Source organism: Monodelphis domestica, chromosome 2 (assembly GCF_027887165.1).
Source record: "Monodelphis domestica isolate mMonDom1 chromosome 2, mMonDom1.pri, whole genome shotgun sequence".
Classification (NCBI taxonomy): Eukaryota; Metazoa; Chordata; class Mammalia; order Didelphimorphia; family Didelphidae; genus Monodelphis; species Monodelphis domestica.
In genome coordinates, this window is record NC_077228.1 from 109,358,014 (window position 1) to 109,384,379 (window position 26,366).

The 26,366-nt window shown below is 39.4% G+C and overlaps 1 protein-coding gene across 9 annotated transcripts in view; it reads left to right on the forward strand.

Annotated features, from left to right (window-relative positions):
- The window catches only part of NFASC (neurofascin), a 258,666-nt gene that overhangs the window by 94,392 nt on the left and 137,908 nt on the right, over window positions 1-26,366 (forward strand). For 7 of the 9 annotated variants that reach the window (XM_007481242.2, XM_056815787.1, XM_056815788.1 and 4 more), the window contains exon 2: window positions 19,751-19,825. The exons of the other annotated variants lie outside the window; for them this stretch is intronic. Coding sequence is in view for 2 of the 7 variants with exons in the window: in XM_007481230.3 (XP_007481292.2) it covers window positions 19,751-19,825 (75 nt within the window). In the remaining 5 variants the exon portion in view is untranslated. The remainder of the gene's footprint in view (window positions 1-19,750; window positions 19,826-26,366) is intronic. 9 annotated transcript variants of the gene reach the window in all.

Below are 26,366 nucleotides of genomic sequence, written 5' to 3' on the forward strand. Positions count from 1 at the left end.
CTGGGATTCAAGTGTCTGTGCTTCCACTCCAAATTCACTGCCTCGACTATATTATATAATTGGACTGTACAGCTACAGACAGGCTCTCTGTGAAAGTGTTGGGTATAGGGAGGTGGTGTTCTGTGTAAGAGCCCCTTGCAAACATTAGGCCCTCAATAAATATTTGATGAATCAATAAACCAGAAAAGAATCATGGAATATTCCTATTCAAAGGGACCTTAAGAGGTCCCTTTTAGAAATTCATAAGTCTTCATAGCTACAAACCTTTCATTATACATATTGAAGAAAGAGCCCAAAGTCACCCAAGAGCCCATCCATAGGCTCCTGGCTTCTTTTCCAGGACCCTCTTTCCCTGCTCCACAAAGGCCGGGTGCTATCTAACAGCATTCTGTGGGGACACCTTTGCACAAGACCATAAACTTTCCTCTGCTGACATGGAGATTGTTCATTTTATGGATTTATTTGCTGTTATGTATATTTTTAAAACACAATTGGCTCTCTCCTCTTGTTCCTCCCAAGATACTCCTGGACCCTAATCCCTTCCCAGATCCACTCCTTAATAAATCAGAATCCTGAAAGTAGTTCTGCTATCAAGAGGACAATAAGAGTTCTAGCTAATCTTCCCAGATTCATTTCTAGTATTTCCAGGGCACAATAGCAATTATTTTGGACTATTTGGTGTTAGATTAACCCATTTGCTATTTCTCACCACTAATTCAATTGAACCAACCTTTGTTGGATACTGTTAAACACTTGCCATGGGCTGAACACTGTCCTAGAAACCTGGGAGAGAAAGTTTAGAGAAGACATAGTTTCTGCTTTCATGGCACTAACAGTCTAGTAAAGGGAAGAGATGTTTGTGAAAGAACTATAATATATAATAGCATATGATGAGATACAAGAATTACTACTACAACCACCACCACCACCACCTCTGCTTTTGGTGGCTGTTGTTCAGTCATGTTCAGTTCTTCATGATTCCATTTGGGGTTTTCTTAACAGAGTTACTGGAGTGGTCATTTTATAGGTGAAGAAACTGAGGTAAACAAGTTAAATGGATTACTCAGGGTCACCTCTAGAAAATATCTGAGGCCAGAGTTGAATTCAAGAAGAACGGTCTTCCTGATTTCAGCTCTGGTACTCTATGTACTGAGTCACGTAGCTGGCTGCCACTATCATTACTACTATTGCCACCACTACTATTACTACCACTACCATCACCACCATCACCACCACCACTACCACTATTATTACTACTGATAATAATAATAATAACTAGCATTTATACTGTACCTAATGTGTGTCAGACATTGTGCTAAGCACTCTGCAAACATTTTACATTTGAGGAAACTAAAGCAGACAAAGGATAAGTGACTTGCCCAGGGTCTTATGGCTAGTAAGCAAAATTTGAACTTGGGTCTTCCAAATTCTAAACCCAGTACTCTATCCACTGCACTGAGGCATCTGCGTAGTACAGTGCTTTAGAGCCTTGTAGTCTAGGAAGACCTGAGTTCAAGTCTTGCCTTAGACACTTACTAGTTATGTGTCCCTGGAAAAAACACTTAATCTCTGTCTGCCTCAATTTCCTTATTTATAAAATGGATATAATTGAACCCTCCTCACAGAGTTGATATAAAAAATCAAGTGAGTTGGGGCAACTAGGTGGCTCAGAGGATTGAGAGTCAGGCCTAGGGAGAGGAGGTCCTGGGTTTGAATCTGACCTCAGACACTTCCTAGCTATGTGATCCTGAGAAAGTAATTTAATCCCACTTATCTAGCCCATATAGTTCTTTTCCCTTGTAACCAATACTAAATATTGGTTCTAAGATGGAGGGTTTAAAAAAAATCAAATGAGTTAACATATCCACAGCACTCTGTAAACCTTAAATGTATATATCAGTAATAAACTATTATTATGATTAAGAGGCCTGAGAGGGTAAAGGTCATTGCACCTCAGGGAATTAAGAAAGACTTCCTGGAGAAGGTCATATTTGTGTGAGACCTTAGAGTAGGAAGAGACATTCAATAGAAGTGGGTGGAGGAGAGGAAGGGGATGCATTCTGGATATAGGGAACAAGATGAACAATGACATTAATCTGGTTAATTTAGTATTCTTATTTGGCCAGAGGATTAATTTCTGTCAGTTGCAATGGCCAGGATCATAGGATTATAGCTTTAAAAGCTGATAGGGCCCTTCGGGTCATTAAAATGAAACAAACATTAAAGGATCAATGGAGACTTGTCAGTAATTCGCTTTACAAACTCTGCCCCCATTATTTTAGTTATATCTATATGCTTTTACATAGTCAAATGTATATAATTCTCTTGGTTCTGCCCTTTTCCACTTTGCATTGTTTTGAATGGACTTTTTTAGTGTTTTATTTCTTTTTGCTCAATTAATCACATTCATCTGGATTAGAGTAGTAACAAAACACAGTGTTGCTCCAGGATGACCCTTTATGACCTCATTTGGGGTTTTCTTGGCAAATATACCAAAGTAGTTTGCCATTTCTTTCTCCAGCTCATTTTACAAATGAGGAAATGGAGACAAAAAGGGTTGAATGACGTGCCTAGAGTCACATAGCTAGTAAGTGTCAGAGACTGGATTTGAACTAAGGAAGATGAGTCTTCCTGATTCTAATTCTAAGCTGGGTGCTCTACCCACTACACTACCCAGCTGCCTGCCCTCACTTCTCTGCCCCACCAGCATTGCTATATGGTTATAAATCATGGCATATAATCATCTTAGAATAACTAAAATGAAAATGGAAAGACATAGTAATGGGGGCTTGAAGGCTGTAGCATGTTATTAGTGATAATTCATGCATAGGAAGTGATTTAAAATATATTGAGTGTGTATATAAAATCACTTCTTATACATGAATTATCACTAATATATATGTATATGTATATATATGTGTGTGTATATATATATGACTGGGGGAAATATGATCAGATTCCATAGCAAGAATGACAAAAAATGAGCCCTTGAGCCCCCTATCAGAACCCTCAAGACATAGACAGAACAGAAGGAAGACTTCTAAGAGTTGTGCCTTCTGGCAGCTGACTTCCCATCCTGAGATCCCTGTACTTGATGGAATGAGAAGGGAATTCCCTTTTGCCGCTCCTTGAGCCCTTTGCTCCAGGTTCCCACATCATCAGTTTTCACCTCTCTTAAAGGCCCACCAACCCACTTCTGCCTGGGACCAACTCTGCCATTTTTGTTGCTACCAGTATTCTAGGTCTCTAAGTGTTTTAAATCATTTGATTCCTAAAATTATAAATCTAGAACTAGGAGGGACCTTAGCTTGGCCAGCTAGTCCAAGCCCTTCATTTTATAGTGGGGGAAATCTGAGTTTGACACTCCTCCTCTAAACTATACTGCCTCCTAAAATTGGATACTGGCAAGCCCCTTCTCCTTCTTAGTTCATCAGGCACCAGACTGAGATTTCTTCAAAAGGAATATAACTAATTAAGTGAAAGAGACTATAATAAAGCACAATTAAATGAAGCCCTTAAAACTGATAGTTTTAGCTCTTTCACCCAGTGTTCCAGGCTAACATTTAGGGTAATCCAGCAAGGGGGCACAGTGGATAGAGAACTGGACCTAAAGTCAGAAAAATTAATCTTCCTGAGTTCAAATCTGGCCTCAGACACTTATTAGCTTTGTGAACCTGGGCAAGTCATTTAACTTTGTTTGCCTCAGTTTCCTCATCTATAAAATGAGCTGGAGAGGAAAATGGCAAACTACTCCAGTAACTCTGTTAAGAAAATCCCAAATGGAGTCATGAAATCATGTTTTAGTCAACGTGACTAAGACAACTGAACGACAATAAACCCTTTAAGGATATGTTATAAAGCAGGTTAAATTGGTAGAGGGAATTAGCTATACCAGTGGTTCCCACTTAGTGGTTTGCTATGAAGATCCAAGAGATTCTCAATAAACATTCTTAAACGGTGCCTTAAGCAGTAAATAATTGCCCAATTATGTTATGAATCTATTTGTCCTCAGTGACAACAAGCATGTGTATGCTTGAAGCATTAGAATGTTGTTTCTGCAATGATTCAAGTAGTAAGCATATGGTCTTGCTGAATTACTTCTTTTAATTCTCACAGAATGTCCCACATAAAATAGTCCTCTTTTTAAAATTAGAGTTTTCCAAGTTTGTAGTTAGGGTTTTCATAATTGGAATTGGAAGAAAATTTTACATTATGAAATTATAATTATAGAATGTAAATTTTAGAGTTCTTAGGAGCAAAAGGTAATTGTTGTACTTATTATAACCACAAAGAAGTCTAAAAGAATACTATGAATAGTAGATTAAATCACCATTTAATGTTTTATCACCCATTTTTGTCATTGTTGAAAGGACTTTATACAACAAAAAACATTGGGAAACCATTGATCTAAACCAGTGGAATTGGAGGTATGGTTAAAAAAATTGTTTTTTTTCCCCCCATGACTTTCCCTCTGACTTAAAATATGAACCCCATGTTGGATCCCCCATTGAATTCTAGTTTCTGAAGGATAACTCTGGTTAACTGTCATTGCCCAATGAATGCTTCTATCATTTCTGTCTTAAGTTATTTCTGTGCACTCCCCTGAGGCATCTCACTTCCACCAAGGAGAGGTTCATTATACATAGGATCATAGAGATGTGGAAGGGACCGTAGGAGCAATTCAATTCATCCTACTTGTTTAACACATGGGGAAACTGAGTCAAGAGTCAGGATTGTAGACCCAGGTCTTCTGATGCTTTCCCTCATATCTCAGTTAGGTGGTTTGCCCAAGGGTTCCCAGACAATAAGTGGGACAGGCAGGATTTGAGTTTGGATTAGATTTTGTGACAACTTAACCTTAGATATCTTTGCTAGCCCTCAAGGAATAATTTTTCAGATATACAGATTTATCAGGAAGGGATATTAGGAACTACCTAATCCAACCCTTCCTTTTACAAATGAGAAAACTGGGGTCAAAAGGGGGAAAGTGACTTTTATATAGGTGTTCAAGTGACCTAGCTAAGATTCAAACACAGATCTGATTGAATCCAGTAGTAATTTCCATTAAGCATGCTGTCTTTCTCTCTCTCTCTCTCTCTCTCTCTCTCTCTCTCTCTCTCTCTCTCTCTCTCTCTCTCTCTCTCTCTTTCTCTTTTCTCAATCTTTCTCTCTTTGACCATGTGTCTCTCTTTTTTCTTTCTTCATCTCTATGTTTTTGTCTTTCTCTGGCCATCTTTCTCTTTTTTCTGTCTTTATCTCTCTGTCTCTGTTTTTCTCTGACCATTGTGTCTCTCTGTCTCTCTTTTTCTCTATCTTTATCTCTCTGCCTCTGTCTTTCTGTCTCTTTCTCCATCTCTGACTTTATCTCTCTGTCTCTCTTTTTCTGGTCATTGGTTCTCTTTGTCTCTCTCTGACTTTATCTCTCTGTTTTTGTCTTTTTTTCTTTGATTGTCAGTATCTCTCTGTCTCTGTCCTTCTGTCCATCTCTGTCTCTTTCACTCTCTATCTTTGATGCCAGTACTTTTTTGGTATGGGGAATTACCAGTGAGGAAACTCCCTGTGGTGACATCAGTTTCCTATCTATTCCATGATCCTTGCCATCACAATTTTTACAATATCTCAAACACTTCAAATTATTCAGTATTAAAAGTTAGTTTTTCCCCACAATTATGTCAAGTTCGTTTCTTTATATGGTCCTTTGCATCAGGGTTATTGAATAAGAGAGGAAAAGGAACCATGAGAAGTATACAGGGCCCTCCCCTACAATCAGAACTGGTTAAAGTCAGTCTGAGGGTACTGATTCTGGTGTCAGAGTCTGGTGTCACTTCCATTCAAATCCCATCTCAGACACTTGTTGCCTATATTACCTTGAATACATCACTGAACCTCCTGGGCCTCAGTTTCTTCATCAAGTAGAGGGGATGGATTTGATGGTCTCAGAGGTCCCTGCCAGCTGTAAGCCTCTGAACATAGAAGTATTAAGTAAAATATTTGACTCTATGAGTAACCATTGTGGGGAGATAACATTTATCTTTAAAAATGCCCAAAGATAGAAGTTTTCTGATTTTTTGTTAAGTGATATTATTCATTCCTTTGTTTTTTCTTCATTCACTCAGTATTTGTTGAGGTCTGCTGGATACTTTGAGCAATTTAGAAAGGAATAAAAAAGGAGTCAACCTTTGAGGGGCTTCTGGTATGATTGTTGTTGTTCAATCATTTTTCAATCATGTCCAACTGCTCATGACCTATCTGGGGTTTTCTTGTCAAAGATAAAAGAGTGACTTGCCATTGTCTTCTCCAGCTCAGTTTACATACGAGGAAACTGAGGCAGAGTTAAGTGACTTGTCCAGGTTCACACTGTAAAGGAAACAAAATCTGCAATCAACAAGTAATTATTAAGTCACCTCTGTATGCACAACATCTAAAATGATAAAGCTGAATAAGTGGGATTGAGGGGACAATGGGGAATGCAGTAGGAAAGAGATTGCAAACTTTGGGTTTTGGATTAAATGCTTCTACTTGAGTTTTCCTCTAAGTGTGTTATAGTTTCTTGATTCAGGGAGCAGTGCCACTCTAGGCCCTATCCTCTGGGTTTCTGGGCTTTGGGTAAGGGAAAGGCAGGGGTCTATAGGACAGCAATGTCTGACCACCTTCAGGGTTTACTTGAGTTTATCAAGTTTACTTGAGATCTAAACATAGTTTAGATCTATTTTTGTTTAACTTTTTTTTAACCCTTACCACCTTTCTCAGTATCAATTCTAAGATAAAAGATTGGTAAGGTTTAGGCAATCAGGGTTAAATAACTTGTCCAGGATCACCCAGGGAGGAAGTGACTGAATCTGGATTTGAACCTGGGCCCTCCCAACTCCAGAACTGTTTTTTCTTAGACTACAGACTGCTGATTCCCTGGAAGAAATGCTATCCACAGTGATGTCTCTCTGTAAAAAACACCAAAGAACCTAATAGCATGCCACACTTCTAATACCCGGAAAGTTAAATAACAGGCTAAGATAGTATTTAAGTGTCAGATGATGGACGTAGACAAGGAATGTGCATGGTGCCACACACTACTATTGGCCTGAGGCTTGGCCCCAGCCCCTCTTGCTTACTTCTCCTTCCTTGAACAATGATTGCCGTTCTTCTCATGTTGGGGCCCTGTTTGCCACATCATCTTGCTGCTTGTCCAGCTGGGGAGAGTCTCTATGTATGACTGCTGGGATTGACCGTTCCCACTTGGCACAAGGAACATACTGTGCTTGGCAGGGGCCACAGTGGTCATCCTAACCTGGCATGGACAATGGAATCTTTCTCTAGACAGTGAAAGACAAGGCAAGAAAGCAAAGTGTGTGTGTGTGTGTGTGTGTGTGTGTGTGTGTGTGTGTGTGTGAGAGAGACAGAGAGACAGAGAGACAGAGAGAAACAGAGCCAGAGAGAGACAGAGAGAAACAGAGACAGAGACAAAGACTTGGGGGTTGGGGGTGGAAGAACTACCAACACAGATTTCATTCACCAATGCAGTTTACAAACTTTCCAAGACTTAGATAAGTCCTAAAGAGTTTCCTAAAACAAAGAAATTAAGTTATTTTTCCCAGAGTCATATAACTATTAAGTTGTCAGAAGTGAAATATGAATCCAGGCCTGCTTGATTACCCTATTTTACATTGCCTTCCTACAGTATAGAAAGAAGAGTATCAGAAAGCAGGACTAAAAGAAAAGGAGGGAGGGAGGGAAAGAAAGAAGGAAGGAAAGGAGTCATGGAAAAAAGGAGAAATGGAAGGAAGGAAGGAGGAAGACGGAGAGGGAGAGGAAGGGCAAGAGTCTTTACCCAAACACCCAAAGCATAGGCCACAAGCAAAATAAACAAAACACCATTACCTAAGGAAGAGGCAAATTGAGTTTCACTGATATTCCTGTGAGTTAGTGGGATGAAACAAGGATGGGAAAAAAACTTAAGATCAGACCATATGACTGTCTGTTGAGAGAAATTGGGATGTTGGCACTTAGCACAGTGTCTTGTACATAGTACTTATTACCTGAAGAAGAAAAGATTTTATATATTCCTTGATACTGCTTTTGAGAGGCTGTCTATTCAGATGCAGTCCATCTGGCTAAAATCATACCTGGGAGGAACATAAAGTATTTCTTTTTTCTTTTTTTTTTAAACTCTTACCTTCTGTCTTGGTCTCAGTTCTAAAACAGAAGAGCAGTAAGGACTAGGAAACTGGAGTGAAGTGACTTGCCCAGGATCACAGTGTCTGCAGCCATATTTGAACCCAGGACTTCTTGACTCTAGGCCCGGCTCTCAATCTAATGTGCTACCTTACTGTTCCATAAGGCATCTCTTCTCCAGCTCCTGGAGAATCCATGTGTGTATTTATAAACCATAAAGGACAGATCATCTCAGTGTCTCATCCTAGTACTATGCCCATAGATATCTACCCAATAAATATCTGTTGAATGAATGAATGAACCCAAGAGAGGTTCAAACCGAGGTCTTCTGGCTTCAAGTTGAATTTTCTAATTAACTCACTCGCACTTCACTGGCTTTATGACCATGTGATCTCAACCTCTCCAAATCTCAGTGTCCTCATTTGTAAAATAGAACATATGCAGTGGGCATTAAGGACTAGTCCTTTCCACATAGGAATATTGGAGGGGGAGCAAAGGAAATAGACAAGGCCTAAGAAGTGCTTTGAAATCTCTGAAAGATAGCATCTAGGAAATTTCAAGTAGTTTAATAGCATTAATAATTGAATTATGGCGAGGGTAGCTGAGTAGCTCCGTGGATTGAGAAACAGGCCTAGAGATGGGAGGTCCTAGGTTAAAATCTGGCCTCAGACACTTCCCAGCTGTGTGACCCTGGGCAAGTCACTTGACCCCCATTGCCTAGCCCTTACCACTCTTCTGCCTTGGAACTAATACACGGAAGGTAAGAGTTTTTATTTTTTAAAAATTGAATAACATTGATAATAATTATGTCCACTAAGTGTCTGGTGCTTCTTTGATGTTTCTTTGGTTAGGTACAGGGGGGTTTGGCCCTCCCTTTGTAACAGAAGTCTAAATTTTTTCTTTTTCATTTTTGGAGTGTTTGCTATGAATATTTATGGCATTAAAGAATAAAATATGTTGATATTATAGAATACTATACACATAGTTTATGCATTTCTGGGTTTCTAAACTTTTCCCTATCATGTGCTAGTTTTCTTGTGTTGTCTGCAGCTTTTGCAAAACTCCTCAAAAATTCCTATTTAATTATTTTTTTAAATCTTTATCTTCTGTCTTAAAATCAATACTAACTATCTGTTCAAGGGCAGAAGAGCAATAAAGGCTAAGCAATTAGAATTAAGTGATTTGTCCAAGATCACCCAGCTAGAAAGTGTTTGAGGTCAGATTTGAACTCAGGACCTCCCATCTCTAGGCCAGGCTCTCTATCCACTGAGCAACCTAACCTCTCTCCCACCATTTAATTTCTATGCCAGCCCAAGATTTATCAAAACTGGGTTGGGTTGAAGCGACAGTGTAGAAGGGATTCCTGCATTTTCCTTGGGATCTCATAGACTCATAGCATGTTTGAGATGGAAAGGACTTTAGAAGTCAGCCAGCCTGTTTCCTTCTTTAAAGCATTTTAGCCAAACACAGGGTGTCCTCTGACTCAGCTTGATAGCGCCATCCCCAGACTTGCTTTTCGGAAGAGGTTTGGTATTTTTGCGGGGACGCCATTCCCTCTTAGCCCAGTTTCTGCTGGCTTCTGGCCCTGCCAAGGTGAGTGAACATCAACAGCTCATGGATGGAGTGTCAACACGCCAAAGTTCTGTGCGACTCCTGGTGTCTCTCCTTGCCTGGGTTTGGGATTAAATGGCAGGTGCATGTGATCAGGCCTGGATGGCTGGGGGTGGCTGGAAGGGGGCAGGAGATGTCCATGAAGAGCCAGATACAGGGTCCAAAAGGACCTGGGAGCAAGGAGCAGCTTGGAGTTCTTTAAACCATTTCCTTCCATCTTAGAATCCATACTATGAACTGGTTCTAAGGCAGAAGGGCGGTAAGGATGAGGCATTAAGGGTTAAATGACTTGTCCAGGGTTACCCAGTTAGAGAGTATCTGCTTCCAGATTTGAACCCAGGACCTCCTGTTTCTGGAGCTGACTCTCTATCCACTGAGCCAGCCAGCCAGCCAGCTGCCCCTGGATTTTACCCTATTGTTGGAGGCAAGATGGTCTGTTGTGGGCTAAACAAGCCATGCCCTCCATGATCCCCTCTAAAGTAGGGGAGGTGTGTTGAAGCAAGACTGGACGGTACCAGCCCCACTGTTTCTCCACTGGTGACTTTGGGTTCACATTGCATCTCACACTTAGAGATTCATAGATTTAGAACTGAAAGGTATTTTAGTCCTACCCCCTCATTTTACTGATGAGAAAACAGGCTAGAGATGCAGTGACTTGTCCAACGTCACACGGGTGGTAGAAGTGGTAGAAGAAGGATCCTCCAGCCTCTTTTTCCATTTTACCATGAGGTGCCACCCTGGGCTTAACCTTTCTAAGCCTCACAAGGCTCTCCAAGACCTATTTACTAATCTGGGGGTTGTGAACTGCCTTTAGGGAGGCCATTCCCCCACCACTAAAGGACTGACTTACTGTATGGGCTTGTTCTCAGGAAAATACTTTGCAAATGTGATCATGGAAGTTAAATGGAAGCTTCCCCCTCTTTTCTGGACTTCGCCCTCTTGGAATGGAGCAACTAGGTAGTGCAGGGAATAGAGCACCCAGCCTAGAGACAGGAGGTCCTGGGTTCCAATCTGGCCTCAGATACTTCCTAGCTAGATGACCCTGGACAAGTCACTGAACCCCTATTGCCTAGCTCTTGCCCCAATTCTGTTTAAGAATTCATACTAAGCCAGAAGGTAAAGAGTTTTTTAAATAAATAAATCTCCCCTCTTGGGCCCACCATGCTTCTCTCCTAGCTCGTACCATCCATATTCTTTTTTTTTTAACTTTCTTTTATTTTTGCAGTTACATGTAGAAACAATTTTTGACAATTGTTTTCTGACAGTTTGCCATTCAGATTCATTCCCTCTCTCTATCCCCCACTCCCTGCAGGGTGAATGGGCTGTTCTAGGCTATGCCAGTGCTTTCATGCGGTACACATCTCCATATTCCCCATGCTGTGACAGAAGACTTGCACATCAATATTCTTTTAATGGGGTTTTCAGTCCCCTGCCAGAATGCCTCCTTCCTGTCTGCGTTCTTTCCCCATCCCTGGCCCTAACCCACCCATAGCTTCTATCCCATATTAGATATCTGAGGACCTGGGTCCAAATCCTACCTCTGTTCATGAATACTTGTGGACTTGATGAGGTCTCTTTTAAACCTGGTAGGCCTCAAGTTTCTAGTCGATAAAATGAATTGTTTTAGTCTAGGGATTCTTAGCCTTTTTTATGTGTGTGGACCCCTTTGACAGTCTGATGAAGCCTTCTCAGGGTCAATGTTTTTAAATATACGAAATAAAGCATAATAGATTACAAAGAGAACCAATTGCATTAAAACAAAATAGTTATCAACATGATTTTTTTTTTAATTTACAAACTGGGGCAACTAGGTGGCTCAGTGGATAGAGTGCCAGGCCTGGAGTCAAGAAGACCTGGGTTCAAATTTGACCTTAGACATGTCCTAGCTGGGTGACCCTGGATATGTCACTTAACCCCATTTGCCTTGCCCTTGCCCTTCTTAGAGTTGTTACAAGGACACAAAGTAAGAGCTTAAAAAGGGAGTTCATGAATCTCAAATCAAGAACCTCTACATTAGAGGATAATCTCTAAGGTCACTTCATTGGCTCCACAAACATTTATCATGTGCCTGCTGGGTGCCAGGCATGAAGGCAGGCTTTGCTCTCAAGGTGCTCACTTTCTGAGGAAGGAGACAAGGCATAGAGGGTTCACCTGCGGGGCCGATAGTGCCAAGGCCCAGGAGGCCTCGGGGGATTTTGGTTATCTGCCCTGAAGAGAGGGGAGCCTGGCAAGGACTGCCCCCCAAGTCTGGAAATGAAGGAGCAGGCCTGAGGGCAGCACAGGAATGGGGCTTAGGGGTGGGGATGGAGAGGACATGGGCAGCCTGGAAAGGGACAGGAGAAAAGGGAGAGCAAGAATGATGAATCTTCTCAGGTCGAGCCTCCTTTCCTACCTTCTCTACTTGCCCAGATGAGAAACCAGGAACACAACCAGTTGGTTGTAAGGTCTCCTCTGCCCACCCACTGAAGAGAAAACTGAGGAGCAGGAAGGAGAGAAAAGCAGCTGCTCCAGGAGAGCCAAGACTTTGCACTGGGTCCAAGAGAGGGTGGGCTGAGGAGGGGAGCAAGAGGGTTGGACCCAGTGTTGCCGCCTGTCTGCTGCCCGCCTGCCCGCCAGCCTGAATTTAATGGTAATTACATTCTGTGTTTCAGACTGGCATTTGGAAGGTCCTAGAATGTGAATTCCTGCAGGGGAGGCAGCCTGCACAATCCTGCTTTGTTCCACTTCTTTCAGAATCAAGAAAATCGTTTAAAAACAATAACCCTCTGCTCTGGGCTGAGGCCTGCTGGTTTCCACCCAGGGCAGCAGAATAGCTCTATGCTCTCTGTTTGGGGGTTTCATCTATATATTTAAACCTGATTGGAAACAAGAGAGTGGGAAAAGGCAGAGCCCACTCATTCAGAGTTGGCAAAGTCTCGAGGGTCCCATGGACAGTGTAGCCCATAGGGCAGAAGCGAAGTCCTGCGATTTCCTCAGGATGTCCGAGCCCAGGGCCAGGCCAGCTTCAGCAGTGACATTAGACTGGAATTTTCCAAGTGCCTTCACAGACATCTGATTCGTCCCTTGTCATAACTCTGAAAGTGGAGATAGATATTATTTTTCTTTTTTGAATCATACATTAAGATCATATGAGATTACTTGATAAATAAAAATGCATTATTGCCATATGAGGTATTAAACAGAGACTTAATTACTTAATCTCTGCTTGCCTCAGTTTCCTCAACTGTAGAATGAGAGTAATAATAGCACTTATCTCACAGAGTTGTTTTAAGGATTGAATTGAGATGATATAATATTATATATTCTTATTTTTCTTTTATATTATTATAATATTATTGTCAATCATATTATATATAATATGTATAATATAGAAAAACTCTTACCTTCTGTCTTAGACCCCAACTCCAGGAAGCATTTTATAGATTGAAGAAACTGAAGTCAAGTGAGACTGACTGACTTGCCCAGAAACATACAATTAATAAATGGCAGATTCAGAGCTAATTTCCTTATATCCTACTAATGGAGATTCAGAGAGATTTAAGTTGTAGATCCTTTCTTTAAGGAGTGAATAGTCTAAGTTAAATGTGTGAATCAGTTGTGAATCAAGTACCAAACTAGGAAGATGAGTTCCAATCTTGTTTCAGATACTAACTTTGTGAATCTGGGTAAGTCACTAACTCCTCAGTACCTTGGTTTCCCCATCTGTAAAAGGAACCCAACTTATACTTCTGTGTATCCTGAACAACAGGATATAAAGAAAATAGCCCTGACTCTAACATTTATTAGTTGTATGGCTCTAGGAAAGCCATTCCATTTCACTTGAAATCAGCTTCTTCTATAAAATATTTCAATCTATATCTTCTAATTTGATGTGATACTTGGCCATAGACATCAACAGATAATAGCACCATCCTTACAGAGTTATTGTGAAGATCAGATGTGATAGTAAATGTTAAAGTACTTTTTAGATGTTTTTGTTCAGTCATTTTTTGGTCATCTGACATTTCTTGATACCATTTGGGCTTTCTTGGAAAAGATACTAGAGTAGTTTGCCATTTCCTTCTCCAGCTTATTTTAAAAGATTAGGAAACTGAGGCAAACAAGATTAAGTGACTTGCCCAGGATCACTCTGTGGGCCACATGTTGACTTTGAAAATAACAAATTAACATTATCTCTGTCATATTGTATTTTTACTTATTTTATTAGACATTTACCAATTACATTTTTACCTAGTTCCTCCCATTTGGGAGTTTTTCCAAGCTTCAACTTTAGCATGCCTGGTGTAAAGCAGTCTATGATTAAGTGATAAGATATATGGGCTAGGTGAGTGCTAGAAGATTTCAGAAAGGGGCAATGGCAGGCCTGGAGTTAGGAGGACCTGGGTTCAAATCTGGTCACATACATTTCTTAGCTGTGTGACCCCTGGGTGATTTGCCTAGTCCCCATTATCTGGTCCTTGCCATTCTTCTTAGAACTGATTCTGGGACAGAAGGTAAAGATTTATAAAAATTTTTAGAAAATGAGAAAAATCAATGTTGTAGAAGATTTAGAATCTTAAGGACATATCTAGATTGTAGATTAAAAGGGGGGTAATTTATAGATCATCTTACATCCCTGTCTATCTATGCCTTAATTTTAGATACGAGGAAACCAAGGTCTAGAAATAGTCAATGTCTTACCCAAGGTGACAATCATTACTTGAGTAGTAAATAGTCACAGGATTTGAATCCAGGTCCTCTGACTCCACACTCAGAGTTCTTTCTACTGCTTATGACTGAATTTGGCTAGTGTAGGAAAGTAGGAGAGATATTCATGCCTGAGATTAACCAAGTCTGAAGAAGCTTTCTGAACCCTTAACCTAGCTGGTTTATGTCATTCTTCACTACACAGTGGTTTATAGCCATAAGATACTTGGACCTGTGACCTCATTAAGGTGGCCATTCCCTCCAGCCACTCAGATCACCATCTGTCCTTGGCCCTTCATTCTGTTTGGCATTGGTCCTCGTTCTCCCAGAAGTTCCCCAACAAGGATTCTCTGAGCATGCTGGGGTTCTACCTTGCTGTCACTTGATGTCACAAGAATCTCCCAATTATTGTTTTCTCTCCATTTGACCAACCCACTTTCATTTTCTTTCATGCATCTTCTTGATGACATCTTTGCTCTGATTGTTATCCACAGTTCTTTACCTGCAATGTGTTGTAGCCTGCTGTCACCCTCTATGTGCTTCTTATTCACTTCTGAAGGGGACTCCTTTTTTAATTGTCTTGTTCCATGACTCACAGTCATACATCACATTGATAGACCCTTGATATAAAAAATATGGCACTTATGGGGCATCAAGATACAGTGGATAGAGCACCAGGCCTGGAGCCAGGAGGACCTGGGTTCAAATTTGATCTCAGATACTTTTAGCTGTGTAGACAAGCCACTTAATCCCATTTGCCTTTTTTTTGTTGTTGTTGTTTAATACATGGCCCTTTTTTTGCTTCTAGGAGAAGTTGGGGCTATTAAAAGGAATTTTACAATTTTTCAAGAATACTCCAATCCATGTTTCTCTTTTAGCTGAGTCTGAGTCATTATACATTTGCACCATTTTATATACATACACTGGCAGATGAACTCCATAGATTGTTTGTCTAACTGCCTGTTGTATTTTGTACAATAAACATTCTTTGTCCACTTGATTTTTCTTGTGTGGAAATTCTTCTTAGTGGTTATATATTTCCTCCATTAGGACAGCTGGTGGCACATTTGAGAGAGTGCTGGACCTAGAGTCAGAAAGATTCATCTTCTTGAGTTCAACTCTGGCCTCAGACACTTACTAGCTGTTTAACCCTGGGTAAGCCACTTCATCCTGTTTGCCTCAGTTTCTCATCTCTAAAATGAGCTGGAGAAGGAAATGGAGAATCACTCCAGTATCTTTGCCAAGAAAACCCCAAATAGGGTCACAAAGAGCCAGATACAACTGAAACAACTGTACAACGGCAATTTCTTTCATTCAAAACTACAGTTTTGAACATCAGTGGTCTTGATTCACCTTCAAACAACAACATCTAGAGAATCTCATCAACCATAATGAATCAGTTTGGCAAACAAACATCTCTGGGTTTCATTGCCTTGCCTGATGGTTAATGGTTAATTATCTCCATGTTTTGTGCTTCTCCTAATGTTAATGGTCAGAGGGTTATAGAAAAAAGTTATCCCTGTTGCTCTATCTTTGGAGGAATCTTGAATAATTTTAATGTGTGAATCAGAGACACCTTGTTGGAAGAGAATTTTAGGTGATGTATTGTTCCTCAAGAATCAAATATTTTTAATAATCAGCAAACAGTGCTATCTCGTATTCTCTGCATCTTTCATTCAACTGTGTATTGGTAGATGTGATTTTCTATGGACTATCACTTGTGAAGACTTGCCCAATCCTTATTGGTACTTTCAATGAAGATCTCCATGTGTATGGATTATGCTTCCTCTCCTTTGTATATCTTGTGAATTGATTACTTGTTTCCATAACAGTGTCCAGTACAGGCACAGATTTCCTCTATGTACTTTGGTTTAATCTCTTCCATATATTTCTACCTCCCCTCTGAGCACATCTGAGACTTTGATCTTACAATCCTAGTGCTGTCACTTGAATGTCCTTGATGGTGAAAAAAGTTCCTGAGGTTACAAAATCTTTGTAAACCTTTTAAATGTTTCTTTTGCTGAATGTTCTCAGGCCAACTTAGCTTAGTTGAACTTCTTACCAAGTTCTCTTTAAATGTTTTTTTTTCCTTTCCACTGATGAAGCAATATTGCTCATGATCTTCAATCATCCTTTTCATAAGATTTAACAAATGAGTTTATCCTCTAAGCCAGTGTTTCCTTATCTCCCCACTCACCAAGTGAGTCAGGCAGGCATTTGTGCCCAAATGTATCTTTTAGACTCTTTCATCTCCTTAAGAATGGCATTGATTTACTTTGGCTAAAATTGTCTGAAATTATTGTAGTCTTTTCTGTGTCTTTTCTTCATCCATAGTGCATTTTTCATCATTAATATTTTATTTAAAATAGGTCAGGATTGAGATGTATTAATTACACTCTCTATCTTTGTCTAATTTTTATTCCTTGTTCTAACATTGTCCTAATTTTGGTCTTTACTCTCACAATTCAATGGTTTGACTGCACAACTGATTCAGGAATGCCTTTCACATTAGTAGTGAGTCATTTCCTCTCTGTTAACAATCACATGAAAAAAGAAATGGATTGTATTTTTTCTGGTGCTTATCATGTCAAGTGCATTCTAATTATTTTTTCAAAGAATATATTCATGAAATGTAAATGTAAGACATCTGAGTATTCTACATATCCTGAGGGAAGAGATGGTGTTCTCCAAATCTTTGATCTTAATTCATTTTTTCCCTCTGTGTGTGTATGTAATATATTGTCAATATAATAGAACAGACAATATATATGTATTTCTTTAATATATTGCCTTCATCTATTTCCACTTTGTTTTGAAGTTACTGAATATCAGAATGTTAACAATTTATCCTCTGTCATAGGTAATAATAGCTACAATTATTTTCCTGGTAGTCTTTTTGCAAATATATATCGTGAATTTCACAATATAGCATGATTAAATATCCCCCAAAATGATGTTTCTAACTACCTTTGGGCATTGTAAACACTTAATAGGTTTTTCATTCATTCATAATAAAAACCAACTCTTCTTGTTCAGTCATCTTTGATTTTTTTTTGTGATGTCATTTGGAATTTTCTTTTTTTCTTTATTTTTTAAATTAATTTTTATTTTAAAATATTTTCCATGTTTCCATGATTCATTTTCTTCCCTCTCCCCTCCCAGAGCCAACAAGCAATTCCACTGGATTGCACAAATGTTATCACTTGATACCTATTTCCATATTATTCATCTTTGGTATAGAGCAATCTTATAAAGCCTAAACTCATTTGGGTTTGTTTTTTTTAAACTCTTACCTCTCATCTTAGAATCAATATTGGTTCTAAGGTGGAAGAGTGGTAAGGGCTAGGCAATGGGGGGTTAAGTGACTTGCCCAGGGACATGTAACTAGGAAGCATCTGAGGTCACATTTGAACCCAGGACCTCCCATCTCTGGGCCTGGCTCTCAATCCACTGAGCCATCCAGCTACCACCTATTTGGGGTTTTCTTAACAGAGTTACTGGAGTGGCTTACCATTTCCTTTTCTAGCTTATTTTACAAATGAGGAAACTAAGGTAAACAGAGTTAAATGACTTGCCTAGGTGTCATACAGCTAGTAAGTTGGATTTGAACTCAGGAAGATGAGTCATCTTTACTCTAGGCATAGCACTCCAGTCCACCATGTCACCTAACTGCCCTAAAATCAACCCTGCCATCTCCTTTATTTTCCTCTTCCAGGAGAAACTGAGAATCAGCTTTCATTTCCCTTGCAACTTACTTTTTTCTTCTGATTTTATTGATTAGAATATGATTGGCATAATTCAGTTCCTCTTATAGTATGTCCCTCTGTTGGTCATTTCTCAAGGATCTCATCTTTAGCATATTAACGACTAAGTTACTACAATTCTTTTATTTTTACATTTTAATTTTTATTTATTTCTAAATATTTTTCCATGCTTACACAATTCATTTTCTCTCCCTCCCCTCTTTCTTCCTCATTTCCAGAGCTGACAAGCAATTCCACTGGGTTATGTGTGTGTTATTATTTAATACTTATTTCCGTATTATTCATTTTTGTAATAGAATAATCTTTTAAAAACCAAAACCTCAAACCCTATACCCATATAAACAAGTGATGAATCATGTTTTCCTTCTGTGTAGAAACTGCAATTCTTAATGTTCTCTTTGCCCATATTTCTTTTTTTTTGCCTTTATTTTTACATTTTTAATTTGATTTTTTTCAATTAAAAATATCTCAACTCCCTTTTTCCATGGGGGAGGGGGGGAAGAAAAACCAAGCAAAGCTTTTGTAACAAACATATGACAGTTGAGTAAAACAAATCCCCTCATTGGCCATATCAATATATATATATATATATATATATATATATTTCAATCTTAATGCTGTACTTGTCACCTCTTTATCAGGAAATGGGTAGCGTGATTCATTATTGATATTCTGGAATCGCACTTAGTTGAATAGAGTTCTTACATCTTTCAAAGTTTTTTGCCATTAGGATGTTGTCTTTAGTCCATAAAGTGTTCTCCTGGCTCTACTTCCTTCATTCTCTGTTAATTCATACAAATCTTCCCAGGTTTCTCTGAACACATCTTCTTCATTATTTCTCACAGAATAACAGTATTCCATGGCATTCAAATACCATAATTTGTTCAGGCATTCTTCAATTGATATCTGCTCCCCTGTATCATTCTGCCACCATTACTGAGGAAAGAGAAGAGGTTGGCATGGACCTGAAAGCCCTTTTGTGGTTTTCTTTGTTTTATGGGTTGCTGTGCTCAAAGAATTCGTCACCAAGTGGCCAGCCTACTGGCGATGGGTATTTCTGTGCTTAGCTAGGCTGGTCCTCGAAAAGCAGACTTACTCAGTTGCCAGGACTATTCTTGAAATTCTTCCAATGTGATAGAATCTGCCAGAGCTTGTAGTGCACTGGCATAGCCTTTGGGAACCCAGGGTAACCCCATTCCGGAATGAAGCATTAAAGACTTCTGATATTGAAGGGGAAAAATCAGCATCTGATTATCTCAGGCCTTTGGGGGAATGTGTACTCCTGAAGGGAAGCCCTGAATCTCTGGTTGTTTAGCTTGATACTTTGTCTAGAACAACCAGGAGCAGAAAGGAAAGTGTCCCAAGCAACAATGCAGAAGAAAGGATTAGGATTTTGGATCAGTCAAGGGGTGAACAAACTTACTCAGTATTTCTTCAAGAATGTCTGACTTTAAAAAAAGTAAAAAAAAAAGAAAAGAAAAGAATGTCTGACTTTTTCCCTGTCTTCCCCTGATTTACAGAGTGAGCAGTAACAGTCAGAAGTCAGGAACTCAGGAGAGAGAATCTAGAAAGAAGCAGACAAACCCCCAGAAAAAGTAAGTGTTGACCATTTTGGTTTAGTTTGATGGGCTCAAAGAGTCAGGACTCTTACTCTCTCTTTCTCCCTTTGTTTTTCCTTTCTTCATTAACATGTACGTTCATACATGATACGTTTAACTTTAAGACTTAGCTGAGCTAGAATTATTAACCTTGTATAATATCTCTGGTAGGCCCAGTCCCTTTCCTGCGTGTTGGAATGGGAAACTGAGCTATTCTAATAAAGGAGGAAACCTGGTCTGTGCCCTTTGGAAGTTTTTACTCTGATGGCGGAGACAATGTTTAATTAAGCTCCACTTACATTCAAGGTATTGTGTTGGATGCTGGGTTACAGAGACTAAAATGGAATGACCTCCATCCTGAAGTATGGGAGAGTGGTATAACCCAAACAGGGAAGTAGCATCTGAGGATCACAGAGATCTCTTAACAATTAGGAGGAACAGGGAGAGAAGGCTTATGGGGAAAGAGAGAAGAGAGGACACCAGAGCTAAGCCTAAAAGGAAGATTAAAGATTCGGAATAACAAGGGTGAGATGAGAATTAACTGCAGACATTGTGAAAAAGTATAGAACCCTCTGACCCAGCAATACCACTAATAGTCACATATCTCAAAGGACTCAAAGAAAGAAGGAAAGGACCTATATGGACAAAAATATTTATAGCAGCACTTTTTATTGTGGCAAAGGACCAGAAACAGAGTGTGTGTCCATAAACTGGGGAATGCTTGGATAATTTTCTTTTTTTCAAACTCTTGCCTTCTGTTTTGGAATCAATACTGAGTATTAGTTCCAAGGCAGAAGAGCAGTAAGGGCTGGGCAATTGGGATTTAAGTGACTTGTCCAGGACACAGCTAAGAGTTGTCTGAGGCCAGATTTGAACTCAAGGAGATGAATCTTCCTGACACCTGACCCTCTAACCACTGTGCAACCTAGTTCCCCTGACTCAATGAATTATGTCATACAAATGAAATGGAATATTATTGCACTGTTTAAAATGATATAAAGGACAGATTTGGAAAAAATGTATATAAACTGATGCAGAGTGAAGTGAGCAGCAGAATCAGTAGAATAATTCATACAATGACTTTAAATTGTAAAGGAATGTAATGTTGAAAGACTTAAAAATGCTAAACTATATAATGAAGCAAGATAGATAACAAAGCAACTCTTGGGAGAGCGATGATTAACTCAAGATACAAAATGAGACACTAGCCAACGTGTGGATTTGTTTTGCTTCACTTTATATAACACATGTAGGTCCTAGATCTATCTCCCCCATTTGTTCTGGAAGGTTGGATCCTCTGAGTTCAGAGGCTACCCTCAGAGTCTTTGAGGAACTGGGGGAGGGTAATATTTTTCTAGTACTATAGCTCAAAAGCCTTTACCAGCATTACTTCCTCATTGATAATTAGTTAAATCAATTAGCCAGTAAGACTCAATTAGCTTTGGGGGCAGCTAGATGGCTCAGTGAATTGAGAGACAGACTTAAAGATGGTAGGTCCTGGGTTCAAATTTGACCTCAGGTACTTTCTAGCCTTTGTGACCCTAAGCAAGTCATTTAACCCCATTGCCTAGCTCTGCCTTGGAACCAGTATTGATTCTAAGATGGATGGTAAGGGTTTGTTTGTTTTTTTAAGACTTAATTAACTTTTGGAACAATTAGGTAGCTCAGGGGACTGAGAGCCAGGCCTAGAGACAGGAGGTCCTGGGTTCAAATATGAACCAAGACACTTCCTAGCTGTGTGACCCTGGGCAAATCACTTAAACCCCACTGCCTAGACCTTACTGCCCTTCTGTCTTGGAACCAATACACAGCTGAAGGTAAGGTTTTTTTTTTTTTTAAGACAGCTTTTAGGAAGAACATTTACTATGAATGCTATAGTTGGTACAACAGAGTTTTGCAAAAGTCTGTGACTCATTTTCTCCCATTCTTTCCTTGGGATAAGAATGACATATGGATAGCTCAACCTCCTGGTTTCTGGAAGTCTTTTTCTTCCATTTGTAGGGATTTTCATAAAGTTACCATTATGAATAGTGTCTTTTTTTCTCCTGAACTCTTTGTAGCTTGAATCTGCCTTTCCTTATCACATTTAGTCTTTCCTTGGCTCTCAGTGAAGACACTGCCATCAGCCATTCATTCCAAGGATATTACTAGGACAACAACAAAAATGCCAAATCCTTTGGCCTTCTGAAGATTATATGATTATTATCCATCAAGGGATGGAGAAGGGAGACCAAGACTAAAGCCAGATTTTTCTTTTCTCTCACCTCAAGTGATGGTACCATTCCAATCTGCTGTTTCACAGACTATCCACAGGGAATGACCATATTTCCTCAATGAATCCATACAAGCTTTCTGTGCAGCATCATTCATCCAATGGCTCTTAAAGATGTCTAAATTTATCCAGGACTTTTTATATTTAGTGTGAAGTTTTTTTATTGTTAGAAGTGACTTCTCACCTAGTTAAGGTATGAGACCATAGCATGTTATCACTTACTTTAAAGTAGGGGGGAAGGACTATTTTTAAGGTCACTTTAAGGGGAATGGGATAATTGATCTCATAGGCTCAACAACCACCCCACACACATATTTACTTACACTTATTTACTACAAGAGAAAGCATTTATTTGGTTTGAAACAGTCATGAGGGGTATAAAAAAAGGCAGTAGCAATGATGCCAAAAGAAAATAAATAAAAGAATATCATTGAAACATTGAAAATTACACAGAAGAGAGCAAAGGGAAATTGAAAGAGACCCAGAAAAAAAGGGAAGTGTTGGAATTACAGTGTCAAAAATATTCTCTCTTTCTTGGTAACTACATGGTTTCCTACAGGCTTAACCATTATCTGCCTCCATCCCAGATTTTTAACTTCATTGGACTTTTATATAAATATTCAGATAGATAGACAGACAGAGATAGAGAGATAGGTAAGTAGGAAGATAGATGATAGATAATGTGTGTATACACATATACTATATTGCATTTTACTATATGTATTTGTTTATACATATATAAAATGTGTGTATATAATAAATGCAAATACAGGTACATACACACAAGTTATGTGAGTGTATTGGTATTTGTGAGAGGAACAACAAGGGAGTCAATGTCACTGTATCATAAAGTTGAAAAATGATTGTGCATGAGGTATGAGAGAGGGAGAAACCAAGGATGATGAGGTTATAAACTTAGGGGACTGGAAGTAATCTTTCAACCTCAATGGGGAAGATTGAAGGAGGGGATTGGGAGGGAGTGCTACTCTATTTGGGATTTGCTGAGTTTGAGTTTTACCAGCAAGTTCTTGGACTGTAATTACAATCCAAGAGAGAGATTGAGACTAGATGAATAGATCTGAGAGTCATCTTTGAAGATACTTGAACCCGTGGGAACAAATTATATCACCAAGGGAAGGGGTGTAAAGAGAGAATAGAAGTGACCTCAGGACAAAGCCCTGATGGGATACCCAAGCTAAGGGATAGATGAATGATGTTGCAACAAAGATGATGTTCCAAATGATGTGAAAGAGTGGTAATATAGATAGGAGAAGAATTAGGAGAGAACTGTATTGCAGAAGCCATGTGAGGAAAGAGCTTGTAATTATATTAGGTAGACTATTAGGTAGACATAGTCTCTGCTCTCAGAAGCCTCTTATTCTGGTGGGGGGAACGCAGTCCTTGTCCTGAGGGAGCTCCCAAGCTGAATGGGGGAAATATTTAGAAATCTTGATCTCTGGGACCTCCCAATCTGGTGAGGAAGACATAATCTCTACCCTCAGAGAGCTCCTACTCTGATGGCAGAGACAGAATTTATGGTAAGAGAAGAATAATTGGGATTACAAATAATAGAAATGAAAAGACATGATCGAAATCAGTTTCATCTGGGATGGCTCAAAATGACAATCTCAGGACCTTGGACTGTGCTGTCTTTCCTCTCATCTCTGGACAGGATTGAAGTCACATCATTTGTGAATTCAGTTTGCCAGATATAAAGCTGGTGAAGACAGTTAACATTTCCCCCAGCTTATTCTTCTCATTTTAATTAAGATTATTTTCTCTGCCTTGAGATTAGTTTCAAATTACTGCTTTTAACCCTTTGGCATGAGCCAAGGAGGGAATCTTGGGAGTTAAGGGTATTTCACTGAGTAAAATTGTCCATTTCGATCTTCCTGTCCTCCCACCCAGAACTGTCTAAAGTTCCCATCCCTAGTAACAGCTGACAAGGGCAGCATCAGCAAATGATATGCATGCCAAGTTCAGCCTTTGGAGAGCAGCTGTGCCTTCTAGATGGGCTCCCCAAGCTCTGTCTGGTTTAGAAAATAGCTGTCTAGCCCTGACATATACAGGCTCCTTCTGTCTCTGTGCCCTTCCTCCCCAAAATGATCTTCGGCAAGAAAGTGTGACTGTCAATGTCACAGTGAGAAAGAGAGAGAAGAGGATATTCATGTTTAAACAGATACTGAATCCTCTCCTTCCAGTAGCATATCCTCCCTGAGGATAAAGATTAGCTTGGTTTTTATTTTATATCCTTAAAGTTAGCTATGTGGCACCTTGGACAGAGTAACCAGTCTGGAGTGAGGAAGACTCATTGCTCTGAGTTCAAATCTGACCTCAGACACTTACTAGCTGAGTGACCCTGAGCAAGTGACTTCACCCTGCTTGCCTCCATTTCCTCATCTGTAAAATAAGCTGGAGAAGGAAATAGCAAACCAGTATCTTTGCCCAAAAAATCCCAAGTGGGGTCACAGAGTTGAACACAACTGAACAACATCTCCAAGTGCTTGATTTCATCCATACTGGAAAACCTATATATCCATGCAAACTTGATAGACCGGGGTTCTGAAACCCAGTTATAGGAAGAAGAAAGGAAGACTGGAGGAAAGAAATGGCAATAAGACTCATAAGACCCAGGGACTTTGATAAGGGCACTGCTAGAGAGAAAGGTCTCATTTTCCCTTGCTATAGTATAAAAGTTTTTTTTAATTCTTCTAATTATAATTAAAAACAGTTTTTAACATTCATTCTTAAAATTTTTGAGTCTCAAATTCTTTCCTTCCCCCTCTCCTCCCTTATTTGAGAAGGCAAACAATTTAATATAGGTTATATATATATATATATACACATATATATATATATAGTCATGCAAAACTTATTTCTATATTAGTCATGTTGTGAAAGAAAACATGGGGACAGCTAGCTGGCTCAATGTTTAGAGAGCCAGGCCTAGAGAAGGGAGGACCTAGGTTCAAATTTGGCCTCAGACACTTCTTCTCTAACCTTGAGCAAGTCACTTAACTCCCATTGCTTAGCCCTCTTCTTAGCATTCTTCTGTCTTGGAACCAACACTTAGTATTGATTTTAAGAGAGAAGAAAAGAGAGAGAAGAGGAGAGGAGAGGAGAGAGAGAGAGAGAGAGAGAGAGAGAGAGAGAGAGAGAGAGAGAGAGAGAGAGAAAGAAAGAAAGAAAGAAAGAAAGAAAGAAAGAAAGAAAGAAAGAAAGAAAGAAAGAAAGAAAGAAAGAAAGAAAGAAAGAAAGAAAGAAAGAAAGAAAGAAAGAAAGAAAGAAAGAAAGAAAGAAAGAAAGAAAGAAAGAAAGAAAGAAAGGAAGGAAGGAAGGAAGGAAGGAAGGAAGGAAGGAAGGAAGGAAGGAAGGAAGGAAGGAAGGAAGGAAGGAAGAGACTGAAAGCAAACAAAAAAATGAAAAAACAAAGAAAATAAAAAACAAAAAATAGTATGCTTAAATCTGCATTCAGACACCATCAATTCTTTCTCTGGAAGCTAGGATATAAGTCTGACAATGAAATTAAGGCTGGCACATATCTCTCATCCTGCCTTGGGCAAGTTTCTCCACTGTGAGTTTTATTAAAGGAGTTGGATGAAATAATCTCTAAAGTTCCTTCTGAATCTGAATCCTGTGATCCCCTTAGGCTCAATTTCTCCCCATGACCCATACATAAAACCTTGCCTGCCCCCCACAACCAGCTAGTCATCAAATACTACCATTGATTTTTTTAAAAATACCTCACTGTTCTTTCCTTGCCTTCTATATTCATTGGACTCAGATGGTTCATCTAATCTTCTAGATATCACTCTTTCCTCCACCCAATTCATTCTACATATTGTCACCAGATTAATTTTTTCTTAAAATATCACTTTAGTCATGTCACTCATCTCACAAACTTGCAATGCTTCCCCATTTCCTATACAGTAAATTCCAGCTCCTTCTTATTTAAGGTCTTCTAGGATGTAGTTCTTCTCTGTCTCTCCTCCCTTATCTCCCACTACATGGTTTCCACTTTAATGAGAATGATCTACTATTCTCCAACTTTCCTTGAACGTTCCTAACTTCTATGCCTTCTCTTATGCCATTTTCCCTGCTTGAGAGGCTTTCACCTTCCCTTTCTGCCATACTAAATCCCCCAACTGAACCTCCCCAATTATTCAGACATTCAGCCATGTCTGATTCTTTATGACCCCATAGACTATACTGTCCATGGAGTTTTCACAGCAAAGATACTGAAGCAATTTGCCATTTCCTTCTCCG